We start from the raw sequence: 19,154 nt of genomic DNA, 5'->3' as shown, positions 1-19,154 counted from the left end.
TTTGACAGTGTTAGCTAGGGGTGGCAATCAGGTCGGGTTGGGTCGGACATAAACGGGTTGAGTCAGGTACAGATCGGGTCAGCAAAACATAGACCTGAACCCGACCTGTTTAATAAATGAGTCAGAAATTACAATCTGAACCCGACCTGTTTAATAAACAGGTAATCCGATCTGACCCGTTTAACCTGTTTAATAAACAAGTCGGTTGGGTTCAGGTTGATGCTTTCTTACCCGTTTAACCAAATATTACTGTAAATAAGTAAATAACCGGAAAAAAAAAGAGGCCGACCTTTTGCGGAATTGGCGCCGTCGCTGTGCTTCTCTCGTCCTCCCCACCAGGAAGCTTATCGGCGCTCCTCGCCCCACTATCGCCGTCATCCATCTTTCTTTTGCCGGCCCCTTCCTTGATCTCATCCCCAACCAACCCTCCAACCTCGCCCCCGCCCTCTAAAAACCTGATCTCCTCCCTCGGCTCGGCAGACGAGGAAGAGAAGAAATCCGGAGAGACTCTCGTCCTTGTTCCTCGGCACCCTCCTCCTCCTAGCGGCGGTCGGCCTCTCAACCTGGACTATCGGGTTCGCCTGCGCTCACCCCTTCTGCTACGGAGCTCTGTCATCCTTCATCCATTCAACCTCATGCCGGAAAAATCCTATATTTTTTTGGATTCTCCAAACCCTATCTTGCCAACGAGGAAGAAAAGAAATTTGGAGAGACTCGAGCAACGACAATAAGAGCGCTGATCGAGAGCCGTGATGGGTTCTGATCGAAGATTCGATGATAAAAAAACGATTCGATCGCCTCTTTGGAAGGATCGGGGGGCTAGGATTCTCGTGCAGGGGAGAGACTGGTTTGCAGGTGATGATGAACAGAGAAAAAGCCGAAAGGGGAAAACTGTGGCCGTGATTCATAAGGGATACCGGATACGGGTTAGGAAATTATTTAATATTTATAGGTTAAACGGGTTAAACAGGTCAAACAATTAAAATATGTATCCGATCTAATTAATAAACTGGTTAAACGGATCAACTTGTTTACGATCTGAACCTGTTTAGGCCAAACCCAAACCTATTTATGGCGAGTCGAACATGGATCGGGTTGGCGGGTCGGGTCATATTTTGCCACCCTAGTGTTAGCACACATGATGCCGCAATTGGTATATATAGAGCTAGTATTACTCCATATATAGAACTTGAATAACAAAAAGAAATTTATTTGGATACTTTCTAAGAAATACAAGAATTATGTTGTAATAATCTAAAAGATAGAGAGTTTTTTGCAATTTCAGAAAAAAGAATAATCCTACAAAACTTTAAATATTGTTTCCAAGTAATGGAAATCTTTATATAGCTTACTAGTCTCTCCAGAGCTCAACTGCTCTGTCACTCTCTCGTTGTGAAAGTATTATATAGCTGCTAGGACTGGGCACCATGCTGCTGGCCGAGCAATGTAATCTTGTTATTGCCGATATAGAAATCCCTGAGTATGCATTGGATTATAACATCATTGTTCTTTAGGCCTTGTTTAGATGCATGGGTAGATTGTTCATGCGCAACCATGACACCATGACTGATCGAGGAACCGCGAGATATCTAAAGGACCATTTGCAGACACTCTCTATCTCTAAATCTAGAATAAATCTACTTGATTTATCCTTAAAATTTAGAGATAATGAGCGCCAAAGGCTGCTTGTCCCCGTCTATCCAATTTCTCTCATTATTTCACTAGCTAACTCCCTGGCCCATGGGTAAGTTATGCCCGTACGTATAACTTATTCATGCATCTAAACAGAGCCTAGACATCCCACACTCCCATATACAGCGCCTGCTTTCCTTGAATAGTTTTAAAAGGATGATGCTTACAGCTGACCTCAAGCTTGCCATGCAATTTATCTCGCTGGCATGCATCTTTCTTTATGTTTTAAGAAGGTAAACAATTCAATCTTTTTCTAGATTCTCTCTTGGGCGTTAATCATCCGGGCACTCGTGTGGTGATGATGCATGTTGGGCAAGGATAGATACGAGTTTCACTCCACCAATCCACCTTCCACTTGAAGTGGGCTGGGTGAGGATAAGATTGGGTTGGATCAAAAGCTTATGCAAAGTTTTGAGCCGAAGAGCAGCACAGGCTGCAAGTTACCTAGCCACCTTACGTAACTTAATTCCACCCGGATACATGATATACGATATGCCATTAAAATTCCACGAGTTTACGAATTGGCTGCCAAGAATTACTTCATGGGCCGTCTATATCAAATCTTAGGACCTCACATTCCCTGACTATGTTCAGGCAAGGAAAACTTGGGCCACAGAGCTTGGGCTGTTCGTTTTGAGACTTCCGCCCTCGGATAAAAGATCAAAAATTTCGGCCCTAACTAGTAACAGGCTGTGTTACTAGCTAGTACTCGGCCCACTTGCACCTGCACCCATGCATGGTAGGGTAGGGATATAAGACGTTGCATTAATTGCTGCATTGACTTAAGGATGGAGTCATGTTCCCTCGTTCCGAGAGGATATCATTTGTTCGATAGAATTCACAAGTCAATTGAGCTCATGCTTCTTTCTTACTCAACTTGCTCTCATTGTATTCATCAGACCTCCTTGTCAACAATCTATGATAAAATTTTTGTTAAATAGTCCTAGCTTCCAGCCATCCTTTTTTTTCTCGAAAAGATTCCCACACTATTTGAAGCGGAGTAGGCCACTGTCGTATCCCATCCGCCACCTATGCACATTTAGTGTCTTCAGGATATCAAGAGGATGATGAGATTGGAAACGATCGTCTTGGCTCTTGCATGCATCTCATACATACTGGGAGGAGGACCAACCTTAGACTGGCACGTCACTTGTGATGTCAGTTTGATCTTTTCGAGATTACGGATAAGTAATTTATCCGACCAAATTCTTGGATCTGGTGACTGAATACCCTCGGGGCATTCCCCATGGGACACCACCCATGTTTCCCCTGCTAAAGTCTTCGCTCGGGCATCACGTCGGCAGCAGTTGCTTCGAAAAATAAAATGTCTCTCTGCTGACTAATGGGTCGGAAAGTACTCCGTATCTTCACTCTCCACGGCTGACCCATGCCTTCCAAATTTTTTCCCCCCTACACCATGCTTTTAAGGTGCTTCCCCACTTCAACATAGTCCTCCTTGGGTAGCCTATTTGTCCATTTCCCCCCTTATTTCCGCCTGGAACCAAATTTCCACTAGAATCTCCAAAGTTTCCTGCATTACAAGATTGACCTATTAATCATCATAATCACCATTGTTGTCATCATTTATTTGACAATATCCCATGCCAATTCAATTATTTGTTCTTCTCCATAATGCCAAGCTTCGATCTGCACCTAGTTTCACTGGCATGTTTCATTGTGTTGGTTCTTTTTAACACAAAACCGATCTAAGTCGGTTTCCAAAAACCAAAATCAAAACTGAAAAGACCATATGAGAAAACTGATTCCAATCGACCCACAAAATTTGGTTGGGTTTTGTAAGGACTATCGGGTTGAGTAGTTGAGGTAGTGGGTGTAGGGCATGTGGTTGAGATCCACCAAGATGAACCCACCACCCTCCTTCCTGAAGGTTCTACTATATCGCCTCAGCCGCATGCCATCAATGTAGGATCTAGACCCCCTCCTTTACATCGCGGTGCATCCCACTAATGCTAGAAGCAATGTTGTTGGGTGATGATTGCCCCACTTCTTTGCTCTTCTATTTCGCTGCCAATGCTTAATTCATGTTGATCCCCTTGGCAATTGCTCCTTCATTCTTTTTATGTAATCCAAAACACATTGAATCTTTAGATTCCATGAAGAAAGCTTAGAAACATAAATGTAAATTTAAGGAAACGCAAAAACAGCCAAAAAAAAAAGAAAAAAAGTTGAGAAAGAATCGAAACCCTAGAAGCCATAGAGGGTGTGGCCGTAGCGCTTGAGGGCATAGATAATATCCCATGGCAGTCATAGTCTTCCGGCAAACTTGCGTGTATGTGATAGTATCGTAGATGATATTCTCCAAGAAGATCTTTAAATGCTGAATGCTGAGGTTGGTGAGTAGGGTTGCTAAATGCTGAACCAGCTCTGAACCAGAACAAACATACATACATAAATACATACATACATATACATATATGTAATATATGTATGAATGAATAAATACGTACGTATGCATGTGTGTATATATACACACACACACACACACACACATATATACATATATATATATACACACACACACACACACACACACACACATACTTGGGTCGGTTAGGCATAAAAAATTTTCTGTCTAAATCGAACCGAAATGACTGATTAATTCAGACTGATTTTACAGTTTGGCCGGATCTCTCACACAACCCTAGTTGAGTCCCTGTCAATGTCGGTGTCACCCCTAAAAACTCCATTTGATACAACAAATTTGACTTTAAGAGTCCAAGTCTATCACGACATTAGGAAGGACATGGAGTTATTTTTGACAATCTAGATTATGATCAAGAGTTGGTGTCCCCCTCGGTTGAGATCTCTTTTCTTGTCCAGCAGCAACGGACCCACACGAGTTTGACATTACGGCTGGAACGTCCTGCATGGTGGCATTACTCGTCCTGGATTGAAGGTACAGAGATGAACATCTCAAAATCCCTCCACCAAATCTCCACTTCCCTCGATCCGAACAGAAAAGTACAAGGCCTTAAGCTAAACAGAACCTTCTAGTTCGGTGGAGGGTTATTCGACACATTTGTTTATTTATATGAGACGATCTATCCTTTCGTAGGCTGTATCCATTTGACTTTCTTTAGTAGCAAGGCTGCCATCAGTAAGGTAATGTTGAAGCAACTAGGGCTAACGTGACGGATACTCTCGTCCATTGGGAGAGGTTAGTCTTGATGGCAATAACTTGTTTCCATTACGTTTCTTGATGATATATTTTAGCTGGTGAATGACACAGGATGCACGTGGACCGAACACTCGAGGAGCTCACGTTACTAATGTCTAAGATCGGCAATGCGTAGCTCTGAATTTGTCTGCAAGATTCAATATCTAATGTCCCATCTTACTTAATCTTGACCTTTCAAATATAAAAGAAATAAATGATGCGTAAGAAAATATGGCTGTCAATTTTTCATTACTCTTTTATGCAAGAATGTCAAAAGATTCATTTCATTTGGTTTTAGAAGTATATATATATATATATATATATATATATATATATATATATATATATATATATATATATATATATATATATATATATATATATATATATATATTAAAAAAAAAACAAAGTCTATATCCCCTAGTACTAGAGCGGAGCAAACAGAAAAAAAAGTAAGAGCAACCAAAGCCCCAGGACCCAGATTTGTAACTATAGTGTATGTGACGGCCATGTGTTCCCTTGTTGGTGATTGAAATTTTGTTGTTCTTTATTTTTCCTCTATAAGATGCTTGTTTTATATTTTTTGTTTATCTCCGTCTTAGACATGGAGCATTCTTGAGCACGAATCGTATACGAATTCTGGAATCCTTTGTTTCGTATTTCTGGGGTCGGAGCAATGTTGTGCTGAGTTAAGCCTATAAGTGGTTTGGGCCTGGAGTTGGCTCTGGTTGACTTGCTTGGGCCTTTGCCTCAATTTGTACGAAGCATTTTATTTAAGTCGATCTCTGTCGAGAGAGAGAGAGAGAGAGAGAGGTGTTTCCTACATCTGCTATACTGAGAAGATTCCCAACCTTCTTTTTATTTTTTAATTTTTTTATTTCTATCGCTCTCTCTCGGATGGAGTTAGATACGGTTAATCTTCAGCTTTCTTGTATTCATTTATTTAGTGGAACTCTCCCATCCCGTTGATCTTTAATGAGAGAAACTGCACTCGTTGTCAAGGCTGCTATAAGTCAATAGGACATGGTAGAAAAAAGAAACGACGCAAAAGAATACGCATCAAACACTAATAAATACATTAGTCAGAGATCAAATGCTAGATCCACTTGATAAGTGAGTATAATAACAAAAGTATATTGCAGCGAACGTCCCTGCCTTTAGACACTGAAATAGAGACCCGTTGTCTTTCCTTTTGTCGTAACCAAAGAATGGTCGCATTAGGTATCAAGTAAATTAAAGTTACAAGATTCCATTTTTGGGCACCCATGGTGCAATTGACATGTATTCAATTCAATATCTTACAGTAATAATGTACACGCAAAAGCTACACCAGTTTGGGTTCTCATCTTTGGGATATCCAATTGATCCGCATCAAACCGCACCCGACCCTAAAGTGGTCAATGTCGTATGAGATTGGAGCACAGAAATGGATCATCATGAGGCAATAGATCGTTGGGTCTTAACGCCGTGAATACCATCAGGATCAGTGTGACCGCCACCGAGAGCAGGGATAACACGAGCATCAGCAAGTTTGCCGTCTGTGCCTTCACCTCCTGGGCATATTCCGTGGCAGCGAGAGCCAGAATGGACAGCGGGAACGAATAAGCCCACCAAGCGACACTGAACCGTCTCATGGATCTCTTAAACAACGCCGGCCGTGAGACCTAAATTAAAGTTCCAGGATGAAAATAAACACAAATTAGTCCATGGAGGATTAGACCCAAAGAAATCTGCGAGCTACTTCGTCGAATAGTTATTTGGATTTGTGTCCTACGAATTCAGTTGAAGCTTTACAGCCAAGGGCCGAGTGGATATTTTAATAAGCCACTGGGCCGTGACGTGGTGGCGTGAGCGGCCATGCAATACGATAACGTGTATTGCGACACCCGCGCCGTCCTTTTCCCTTCTTTCTCTGTTTTTCCACGGCGTGAAAACAGCTCACAGAAAGAGGGGGGAAAGTGGTAAGTATGGGCACAGAACGACTGGTAGTCAGTATTGTTAAGCTAAGTTCTATCCGATTCCGGGAATTTGGCATCTTCCTATCTTTTCATGACTTCTTTTCCCATTTATGATAGGTTGATAACCAATACCATCCAACAAAAAGCGTTAGAAAATATCACTGTTATATATATATAAATTTATGATGTTGTTTTCATTAGTGGTAGTGGTATGTGGGCGTGGAAGAAAGAGTAGATAAATTCGCTTTTTCTAGTGCTCTTAGTATCGTTGGCTTTAATCCTTGACGAAGAAAAAAATTGATGATGATGATGATAACGTTATGGAAACGACTAAAACAAATCGAGGTAATAATAATAATAATAGTAATAATAAATGGTTGGTTGGATGGTTGGTTAGTACTTACCACGGAGGCGAAGAGGAAGAGGGAGAGGAAGAAGAGCATCTTGCAGGAGGTGTCGAAGGAGGAGGAGATGGAGTCCCAGGCGAGGCTGGCCATGCTAGGGGCGGCGAAGAAGAGGAAGAAGACGGGACGCAGCATTGCGGGGAGCGAGTCGCTGCCGAGGAACCGCTGGTAGAGAGTGACGAAGAGGACGAGATAGTGGGCGATGCCGAGGGAGAACATGCAGACGGCGCTCTCCCGCCAGCCCATCTGGGCGGCGGCGCGTGCGCCGACGAGGTTGCCGATGACGGTGATCTGGCTGGTGGGGTTGGCCACCATGGACAAGAACTTCTTGCCCTTGGTGAACCACTGGCCGTAGATTTTGATGTCGAGGGCGAGGATGGGGAGGGAGAAGAACCAGCAGAGGAGGAGGTAGGACTTCGTGTGGGGGCGGAGAAATGGGGTGGACTGGAGGAGGAGGAGCCAGGAGATCCATGGAGCGAAGAGGTAGTTCACGCCGACGTGGTGGGCGAACTCGGCACGGACGCTGCGGAAGCGGAAGAGGCAGCGGACGGCGTAGAGGAGGCAGAGCGCGACGAGGGTGAAGAGTGCGAGGGACCACAGCATGACGAAGGCAGCGGAAGGGAGCATGCGGACGACGGGCCGCAGGGCGTGGGCGTCCGTCGTCGGCTCGCTCAGCGTCTTCCACAGCAAGGCCTGCCCGCAGAGGGAGAGGCTGATGCGGAAGTAGCCGGCGTGGAATCTCGTTAATATGGAAAGCTTGGACGGGTCCTCCTCGGCGGTCGCGTCCAGGTTTGGCGGGGAGGAGATGGTGGTGATGATTTGGAGCTGGGGGTGGTGGGGGTTTTGGAGCTCTCTCTCTTCCATCACTCGCTCTTAATTTCTTCCTCTCTCTCTCTCTCTCTCCCCCTCTTATTTTCTCGGTGGGTGACATTTGGGCATGGCCATGGTATATATAAAGAGGGAAAGAAGGGAAATTAGGGTATATGCTGATTTGGATCCGAGTTGGGGAGGGTAGGAACGGTGGGGTTTGGCTGACTGGACGAGGCACGTCTCCGTTGGACTTTGGACTCAAAAGGAGGTTGGCGGGGTTTAACCCGCAGTAAAGGTTAGATGAATGGTAGGGTCCATCTAAGTGGAAAAATTTATAATTCAGTAGGATTATCAAACTCGATGTAAACCATTTTGACCACGATAAGTATTCAAAAGAATCACCAAACTCAATATGCATCACTTTGGCCATTACGAGTATCTAAGAAAAACATCAAACTCGATATAAAGCACTTTACCCGCTACGAGTATTCGGGAGAATCACCAAACTCGATGTGGATCACTTTAGCCACTATGAGTGGGATTGTATAGGGTTCAGAAGCGAGATTTGCTAAATCAGAAAATCGAATCGCATACCAAATTTCTGGAGGTCATAATTTGGTCATATAATGCGAGATGATCTTTTTTTTTTTTTTTTTGAAATTAGGTATCTTTTCGAGATCTACAACTTTGGGCTAACCTCCTAAGAGGTTGAATCGAGCCCAAATTCTATTGTTTAGGTCCGGAAACAGACTGGTCAAATCGAAAGTTTTATTTTCGAGCAAGACTTTGATATGACGTAGCTCTCTATCCAAGAAAAATAAGGTGAAATGAGCAGAGTTAATGGAGAAATCGAAATCTACCTCCTCGATATTTTTAGCTTTCTTCTAATAAAGATGCTTATTTAAGGAAAAACAATTCTACTAACATTAGAAAGATGAATCCAATCCAAATTGTGTTAGGATGGACTTCACATTATAAATAAAGTCTAGGTAACTCGCTTTTTTGAGGATCAATGAAAAAAAAAGGAACTTAAAGTCCTACTTTCGAAATTCCTCCATTTTTTCTAGTTTTGAGCAGGTTGAAGAAAATCTTTCTTCTCCTCAATCGGATTAGCTTAATTTATCTGATGTCGAGCTCAACAAGTGTCAAGAAACATGGGATTAAGTAATTACTCTCTTATTTGTTCCAATGTAGGCTTACTGGCTAGGGTCTTAAATCTTTTCCAGTGATTTAATTTGGTTCCCCGATACGTGTTATAGCGCACGTTGAAGGGAGATGACTGCATCGTATGCATGAGGTGTGCAACCCTTCTTTTTTTCCTTGGAAGTTAAGCTGCTACCGTTAATATCTACGTAGGGCTGACATGGGTATAGTCCGCCTGTGTAAAGGGCTGAGCATTTGCATTGCACCATGAGTGGTCCAGAATCCCAGACCCTTCGATATAAATTTCTTTTTGGAAAAAAAAAAGAAAAGAGAAACAAAAGTCCACCTGCTCCATTCGTAAATAAAGGCCCTAGAGATAGGTAGCCTTCAACTAGAGATTGAGGGTCGCAGAGAGACGGGGCCAAATAAATAAATAAATAAGGGGGACAGGAAAAAGGTCTACAGAAGGATTCCATCTCTGCCCTGGATTAGATGTCTCAATGGGAACTGAAGCCAGGCTGGAAGCCTTTTTCCAAAGATTCTACCATCCTTTCTTTCAAAATCTTCCATGGGATAGCTATTAACAAGATAAGAAGAGTTCCATATGATATTCTGATATTGAATCAAGCTGATATAAAATAAGAATGGCAGGGCATGTGCATATAAAATGCTGATAATATGTAGTTTTATCAGATATAGTTTATTACGCTCTGGTAGACATAAATTTCATATGAATGTTAAATATTCACCAAATTGATATGTATTTTTCTATAGCTAGATTTATTTTTGCTGTTACTTGCTGCACTTTCTGGCCACTTTGCTCTCGAGTGTCAATGAGTAAATTCATAAGTTGCAGATAAGTTGTTTAAGAAATACTGTTAGCATTAGTTGCTTTTAGGCAAGTTGTTGGACATATATATGATAAATGATCTAATCTAAGAACGTGAGATTGTATAGAAGGTACTGACTATTTTTTAATATTTAATAGAGCTGATTTGTTTTTTTTATGCATGCATGAGTGATATAATGGCAATTCTACGTAGAAAATCCTGTTGGTACAAAATATAAGAGCACTGACAGATGGAAAAATGTAGCAATTACAATTTTAATAACTTCATAACAACGCTATTTTTATTTTATTCGTAAACAATTGTATTTGTACTGTGAAAAAAGATATTAATATTTTTTACAAAAATGAATTTATTTTTAAATACCCAACTAATTAAAAAGAACTCCAACTAATAGATCTATATGTTGTGATGATACAGTATTATTATCTCTTTTGAAAAAATTAGTTTTGTTTTTGAACAGTCATGCCTTTTCTTCTCTTCCACCTGCACGAACACATTTACACAGATACCTCAACCATCACTAGAAGATTTCCACCTCCTCAGTATTTTCCTCGACAGAACAATGAGACATAGGATAACCACGAACTAAAATTTTTTCTTTGCGGCACAAGCCATGAACTAATTAGACTTACTGGAATGACGTTTAGAACTCTTTCTGGAGTACTCAGAGACACAAGGAGAAAATATGACTGCAAAGAAGAATACTTAAAGGGGAGCATAAAGAGTTCCTTAAGATCCACCAAAAAAAAAAAAAAGAACACCCAGGTCCAAGCCAACTCGATCGCCAGGTCGTCTAGATACAGCTACTTCAAAGCAAGAAGTCCTCCTCGGACAGGAAAGCGTGGAGAACGTCGTGCTTTTAATCTCCAGAGTGCTCATAAGCTAGCGAGGCAACTTGCAAGAAGCTGAATTAAGTGCGCGGCCGACTGTGTCTCCACCCAGCTCGCCATCCTTTTCCCTGTAGCCAAGCTGAGGGCGACCGCAAACAAGTGCAGTGCACCCATGCCACGATCCCAAGTGTCATTATTATACGTTCCGGTCCGCGCCTTCCAGTTTTTTTTAGACTATTCCGTACTACGTCTTCTCCAAGTTGGATGAGACACAGCGGGCGATCCTGGTTCACCATAGGTCATGGTCTCAGAAGCAACGCAGCAAGTGGCGGCCAATGGATCCCTAGTAGACTATCAAAGGGTAGTTTATCGTGATTTAAGTAACCATTAGCTTAAACTTTATAGAGGGGATAAAAATCTCATGTGGGTATCGCTTGGATGGCACTACAGTTCCAATTTAAGAGGAAAAATTTAACCTGTGGGTCCCATGTATCTTAGAGTGAGGCCCGCCAGAATGCATGGCTTCCTGGGAATTGGATTACCATGATCCACTAATAAAATGGTAGAATTAGGTAAAGTGGGGGGGCCCAAGTGGACGTGATCATGGCGGCTCATTAGCCATGAGTAGGACTAGAAGTCTCTAGTAGGTTGCTCGAGCCGAAAATTGACAGCAGGGGTGGGCTAGCAAGTTGCAAGTTTAAAGAACCATCGCCGTAATAGCTATGTTAGAATTGGATACAGCTGTTGGTTTCTCTGTTTGGATATACAGATATACTCTCCCCTAGTCGTCTTCCGGCGTTGCACCACGAAAAATCTTGGAAAGCAACCCAAAACTGGTCGCCTTGGACAGTTGTAGTCCAATATCGGTCAGGAATATAATGCTCTATGCATGCTTCTAATCTTCACAAATTACGTACTTTTACTTCTCTCTCTCTCTATATATATATATATATATTTGATGATAAGGAAGGTGAAGCTACCGGATTTTTATTGAAGATTGAAGATCAAGAGAGTTTGCAAGGGCTTGTTCCATCTATAATATCTTTGTAGGACTGAGTGTTTACCATTACACCAAAAGCAATTGCTATTAGTGAAGGCGCTACTCTAATACCTCAACCGTCCAGGGGCTCTTGTAGCGCAAAGCGCCTCGAGTCGACTCAACCGACACCCAGCCGGCCTCCGCCATGTGTGACCCACACGCCAGAGACATCAGGCATCCACGCTGACAGGCGGCAAGACTGACTCGGCCCTTCAGGCCTCCGCCAACAATCCCCCCCAGCGCGATGCCTGGGTCTCGAACTCGAGACCTCATGGCTCTGATACCAATTATAGGACCAAACGCTTACCGTTACACCAAAAGCAATTGCTGTTAGTGAAGGCGCTACTCTAATACCGAAACCATCCAGGGGCCCTTGTAGCGCAAAGCACCTCGAGTCGACTCGACCGACACCCAGCCAGCCTCCGCCACGTGTGACCCACACGCCAGAAATACTAGGCATCCACGCTGGCAGGTGGCAGGACTGACTCGGCCCTTCAGGCCTCCGCCAACAATCTTTTTTGTCCCCCTTTATGATAAATATCAACATCCTTCAAATTATTGAAATTAATGTTCATCATGTGTTTCAGGTAGGCCTGAGTATAACTCGAACCTGATCTGATTTGGACCCACTCGTACCAGAAGTTAAAGGTGTATTGTTGGGCATGATTTGGAGAATAGGAGCCAACTTCAGACCAGCTAGGTATTGATCTTATGAATAGGAGGACTTGGCATGGTTAGGACTAACAAGAATTTAGCAAATGATGCATTGGATCTATGTTTAAATCTTTGACCTAAGGCCAATACGGACCAAGTCTCCACCAAGTGGACTTGGGTCCAACTTGACCTACTTGAAGCACTATTCCGCTTGTGTTCTAAATGAACTAATAATTATTTTAAGATAAAAAGAAGAATGTAATAACGATATATTAATTATTGGCTAAAAATAATTGTGATTATTGAAATTACAACCACCCACCAAATACTATGGTGGATATCGAATTTTCTTCCACAAACTTTTAGTGGCATGCACCTTTTGAAAGAATTGCGCTAGTCATGTGACAAGTCGCAAGTGCATAATAAAAAATTTATTTAATATCAGTTTGTTCAAAGATTTAATGTGACCATTGAATCTAATAAGATTTGCAACAAAAATATTCCTTTTTTTTATTATCTTAACTAATGTCACATCCAATTGATTGTGAACCTAAGCTCAATCCTATCTTCCAATATTAACAACTCCAAATATATCATTTATGTTTTATTGAAATGAATCTTAACAAAAACTATGATGAGAAAAAAGAATAATTGAGATAGAGATTTATTGAAATTTTGGAGAGAAAATTTAGAAATATAATTGATCACTTAAATAGTAAGTTAGGTTACAGTTGGTTCATTAACCAAGAAAAATGGAACATATCATTGATAATAAACGGACAATTCCCTTGTTAAATACAAGTATCAACATTTCCTTCTATCATGGGGCAAGAGGTGTGGAAACCCTTGTACATAATTAGGACACTCGGTATTTTCAAATCCTAATGGTAATTCTTCACACAATTCTCTCCGGCAACTCCACGTTAATGTAACTCTAATGTCACCATTGGATTTTACTAATCCCATTTTGCCATACATTGATGGGGATACCGTAATTCTAAATAAAAAAGTACCCTTTTCTACTCTGTCCTTAATGTCACGTCTAGATATAACCCAAAACTGGGAAGACTTCCATACCATATATATATTATATATATAGAAAATCATAGACGAAGTCTTTTTTTTTAACAAATTTTTTTTTATTAGTGATTGGGAAGGTTGGTATATTATAAACAAAAAAAGTCAGAGGTTAGTACTTATATATATATATATATATATATATATATATATATATATATATATATATATATATATATATATATATATATATATATATATTGATGTAGAGATGCGGTCCATTGTACAACAATATTCTAGGTGCGCCCTAGTATTTGGTATGCTAAGCTTATAAAGACAAACAAAAGAATAGTGTACCGCAAAATAGGGGAGCACTCGTGTGGGTTTCTCAAAAAAAAAACCTTCTTCTTTATTAATGGCATGGTGTCTTGACCCGGATAAAAGAAAAAGAAAATAATGTCAAAGCATTTCAAGTTATATAATATAAAGAAAATTGTATTTAGTTCGATGTCGAGAAAACTATGTAGGATGTAGACATTATGACTTTTGAGAAGTATTGACAATACAACTTTCTATAAAAATTTGTTTGGAAAGTATCGTAATATTTCTCATCTTCGTATGTTATGTATTTGCTTTGTGCATGATTATAATATATTCTCTAATAAGCTAGATAAGAAGTCTGTCAAATGTATGTTTCTTGACTATAATGAGATTAGAAAAGGTTGGAGATGTATTAATCCTGAAATAATGAAGATTTATATCTAAAAACATGTTTTTTTTTTTTTTATGAGAGCTCTTCTTGGTGATCTCTTGATAGATCTTATTTCCCTATTTGTGATTTTAGACCAGTTTTTGATAAGGATCGTGGATCTCAGAAAGATATTGCTCCCACAAAAATTGGTGAATCTTGTTTTCGTTGTCCAACTTCTTATCTTGTTCAACTCAACAATCAAAATCTTCTTTCATCTTTATCTGCTTGTGGTACTTATAAAGTCCATGGAAAACTGGTATACGCGTCTTAAATTCTATACGTCGTTAGAGAAGAAAAAGACATGAAGTTATTTGAAGGTGAACTTGAAGCTCCTAAGGATTCATTACCTTTGCAGAAAAATAAGAAAAAGAACAAACTAGGTGACAAGTATGGAGATTGAGATTATTCTTCTATTGCTTATTGTTATACTTCTATTGTTGTTGATTAACTAGAACCCACTTCATATAATGAGGCCAAAGGCATAGGTGCTTAGGAGGATTCCATGATAGAAGAAATTTCAGTTTTTAAGAAGAATAAGACATGTGATTTGGTTTCTTTACCTAGTGGTGTTTCTCTTATCTCTTGTAAGTAGATTTATAAGGTTAGAAAAAAAGAGAGAGAGATTTCCGCAAAGGATTGGTGGTCAAGCATTTGAAGATTTGTGCAGCAAGTTTAATGTTGTCGTATGGACTTCACAATAAGGAAGAATGTTAGAAGTTCATTGTTTGTCCTATTTGTTTTAGGATTCTATTTCAAGTTTAACTTTTTTTCTTATTCAACTTCTTGTTGGAATAGTTTGTCAGCCTATTTTAATTAGATTGAGTCTTAAACTTAATATACTTGACTTTATTTTATTTGCATAGAGTGGGATTTTAATATTTTTATCTTTTAGTAGGAGATGTTGATGTTTTTGTCTTATGGTGGGAGGAAGAGTATGGTTTTATAAATAGAAGTTACTCAAAGAGTTGGAGAGAATTTTTTTTATGAGGTGAAACATCTTGGAGAGACATGAGGCTTCTCAACTTTTATTGTCTCTTGAATAAATTTATTTCTCTTTCTTTTTTTTTTATTGTTATTTTCTTCTTGCAATTCTCTATAAGTATTTTTTTTGTATTTGGTGTTTGTTCTAGATCTTGGGCCGGCACAGTCGATCTATTCCGAGTAGAATGTTGTTCCACATTGAAGACATAAAGCATGTCCTATATGCTAAAATATTACTTATCAAACAATTTGATGAGTATACCAGCCATTAGAGGGATAACTCTTAATCAGTTATTTGATGAATTTATTAACTCTTGGTGGCCCTTTGGACTAGGATTCTCTAGTTGTAATCCTCGCTTAGATAATTCAAAAAGACCGCAATATCAGGATTTTTCTCTATAGAAAATCTACACATATCCTACTATGATGTGGATGGCCTAATGTTTTTTTTTTTTTATCGGACAAAGAGTAGGGATGGCAATTGGGTCGGATCGGACTAAATATGAGTCGAGTCGGATGCTGGATAAACCAAAACTTTGTCAATCTAAACCTTTATTAAAGAGGTAAGCTAACTTGATCTACAATAATTTGAAACAAGTTAAATAGATTAAATAGTTAAATATTCCGACCTCTAGCAAAAAGGCACTTTAGATAGCAAGCAAAAGTAATGGTGAAGAAAGAGTGCCGCAGTGATGGGAGCCCCCTCATTGCATGGTTGGGGTGGATATGTCGTGCCATGTTCGCCATCTCCTGGCCCCGACAATAATCCTAGCCTTCAAACGAGGCCCACTTTCTTGTTTGCTATTTGACTCCATTTGTTCACTTCTTTCTTATATTGAGGGCCCATTTATAGTGAAATTGATATATAAATCAAGTTCCAAATAAATACCCAAACTCAGGAAACATTGGCATATTATAATTGGATCGCACCCTATCAGAGCTAAGCATATAGGCGTCAGAGCTGAGAAAAGTTTACTCGAATTCTTCAAGTGTACTCTCATGTGGCTACCATTATGTATACACTATCAGTTCTCTTGCCATATGTCACGAGTGGAACTTTGCATCTTTGTTGTTAAGCACTGCAAGTTAATTAATCATGGAGTTACCAAGTTAGGAGTTATCGACTTGATAAGCTTTTTTTGTGCAAATAACAAGTATATATCCTGAAGCATTTTCTTTAAAGCCCACCTAATCTGTTCAAAGAATGAGCACTACTTATCCATCCACCAGGTGGATGGATCACCCCGCTGGTCCCAAATTGCGGTCACAAAGCTAATTCAGGTTTGACGAAGACATCGTTGTCGAGGCCGGCTGAGAGATTTCTGCAGATAAAGAAGCATGCATCCAGAGAATCTCCGCACTTGAAACTGCGTTCGTACAGGACTAGAGAGGGTCGCAGAAAAAAGCTCGACGTGGTATCCTCGTCCGAAATCAACAACCGGCTCAGCTTTCCTTAACTAATCCACACCTCGTGCTGTCCACTTTCACTTCATTCCTCCATCTCTTCATCACTTCTACGAAGTGGAGGCAGCACAACTTATAAGCTTCCAGTTATCATCAATTTCCAATATCTTCGTTGCGTTAGTTAGGTAACATTAGGTCAGATAGAAACCCTTTCCCTTATCGTTTCGTTCTTTTCCTTGGCACTAGATTAAATATGAAGTCTAATCTTCGCTCAAAAACTTGTGGGGTGTAATCCTTAACATTTCCCACCACCATTCTATTCAAACAATGCATGCATCTTAATTAATGATCAGGATTCTTGTATGCCGGTGCAGCCGTCAAACACGAGTTCGTATGGTATCCTTCGCGTGTTGGTTGGTAGGTGGCTCGCAGAAATTTGGAGCAAATGAATCTCTTACGTGATTCTCTCTTTCATCGTTTCGTCGGATAAGGACGTATATAAAGTTAGATGTTTGAGATTTAGGAAGTGGACGAGGGGCGAATCACAAGTAATGCTCGACAAGGAATTAAGGTGGCAACATATATATTACATTTTTTACGTGAAGCTCCCAAATGATTGGTGATGGGACACACACAAGAAAGTGTACCATCATTTCTTGTTACGATTGGACACCAGGCAATATCCCTCCTTAATTCGAAATATGACAAAGGCCATATCTCGCTTCACTTCTTTCCAAATACACTGACGGTTGGTGTTTTCTCCTTCCTTGGTAGGATCTGCCTCCATGGGTTCCATAGATCTTGATGGTTGTTTGGTAACTGTAATGAGCTTAGCTTCTCTAGAAGCAGATTTCAGAGATTTTTGGCGTAACTGCAACTCATCATCTGCCATAAAGCGGGCGCAACTTGAGATCACTAATTCCTTTTCTTGCTGTATCTTGCATCACTTCAGATATAAGAATCAAGATCTAAGAAATATATTATATATATATATATCAGTTGCAGCACCAAAGTTGCATGTATGAGCAGGGTTATTGGTTGAAAGAAAGATCTATGGAAGTTCTTGCATTGGAGGAGATTGGCTTTTCTCTTTACTCGTGATGACGTGGGCAAGTCTAATTTGAAAATTAAGGTGTAATGCTTATTTTCAAACAAAAACAAAAGTGTAACATATATATTGTTTATAACATGGCAAAGGTACTCTAAATTAATTATAAAATCCTACTACAACAGTGTAACAGCTGTCATTTCAATGGATTCAATGACGTAGGTGAACTTCTCTTGTGAGCTTCACTAAGTTTCTGCGTTCTTTTGGAGTGGTAATATGAACCCATGAATTACGTCGGAGACACGACACGTTTCGTTGAGACATTGAGCAAAATTTTTAACTTGGGATAATGAGAACTTGGATTCAAAATTCACTAGCTCTTCATAGTGTTTATTTTATTTCCTTTCTTTTCTTTTTTTGACATGTAGGCCAGATAGTTGCTGAGCTATAAACACTATGAAGAGCTAGTGAATTTTGAATCCAAGTTCTCGTTATCCTAAGTTAAAAAATTTTGCTCAACTTTTTTTTTTTTAAAGGGGAATGGGAGGAAGCGATGTGCTTCTCCTCTCTTCATTAAAATGGGCTATTTGCAGGATAACAGTAGGCTTGGCGCCCTGCTAAAGAGCTCACAACAAAACAAAACGAAGCGAATCCATACTCTGTTTGATCAAAGACAGAGGAAAAACACAAAATTAGGACAGAGTCAGTCTCCAATGATCCGCCTTGGTATCAACGAGTTCCCCAGCTTATGAATGATTATTGGAGTGCCTTCTGCAGAACAGTGTTTATTGAAGATCTTTATATGTATATATATAGTAGATGTATATATATATACATCTACTATCTAATGATTCTAATATTGAAATCCTTTGTTCCACGATCTCTAATGAATAAGAATGTTATTGAATTATTATTGATATTGGCCAGTGGGAAAAGAAAAATGAGAGCGCCGTTAATAAGAATAGCTGGGCGGAATGCTTTGGAGAAAATATCATCAACGTTTGCAAGATCAGGATTGAGATTTGGCAGGGCATTTGTGATGCATCATTTTCATAGGAAATTCAGCATTGGCACGGAAATGCCAAAGCGAGGAAATAAAGGAAGAGTTTGATGGGAGGATTTCGACATAGAGCATTTACACCCACCCACAGCCTTGACGCTCTTACGAAATCGGAGAAGTGCATTTGGGGCAGATTTCAAACAGCCCTAACCATAAGTGGGATATTTTGTTTTTAGAGTGGAAAAAAAAAACAAACTCTTTATAGTTTGAAAGAATATCAATATCTTTAAACTCGAGATGTTGATACCACGCTAACTAACTACTAAGATTCCAAAAGCTTAATATTTTGGATCCTAATGGTTACTAGAATTAGAACTCCAATTAAAATCTGATG

The 19,154-nt window shown here is 40.0% G+C and overlaps 1 protein-coding gene across 1 annotated transcript; it reads right to left on the bottom strand.

Moving 5' to 3' along the window:
- Positions 1 to 6,055: 6,055 nt before the first annotated feature.
- Positions 6,056 to 8,135, bottom strand: LOC103703420 (S-type anion channel SLAH1-like). Its single transcript, XM_008786259.4, has 2 exons — positions 7,233 to 8,135; positions 6,056 to 6,534 (listed from the first exon to the last, which is right to left on the bottom strand). The coding sequence occupies exons 1-2, from the start codon at positions 8,094 to 8,096 to the stop codon at positions 6,268 to 6,270; spliced, it is 1,131 nt and encodes a 376-aa protein (XP_008784481.1). The 5' UTR covers positions 8,097 to 8,135; the 3' UTR covers positions 6,056 to 6,267.
- Positions 8,136 to 19,154: the final 11,019 nt, after the last annotated feature.

Source organism: Phoenix dactylifera, chromosome 8 (genome assembly GCF_009389715.1).
Source record: "Phoenix dactylifera cultivar Barhee BC4 chromosome 8, palm_55x_up_171113_PBpolish2nd_filt_p, whole genome shotgun sequence".
NCBI lineage: Eukaryota > Viridiplantae > Streptophyta > Magnoliopsida > Arecales > Arecaceae > Phoenix > Phoenix dactylifera.
This window is presented reverse-complemented; position numbering and strand designations above follow the sequence as displayed.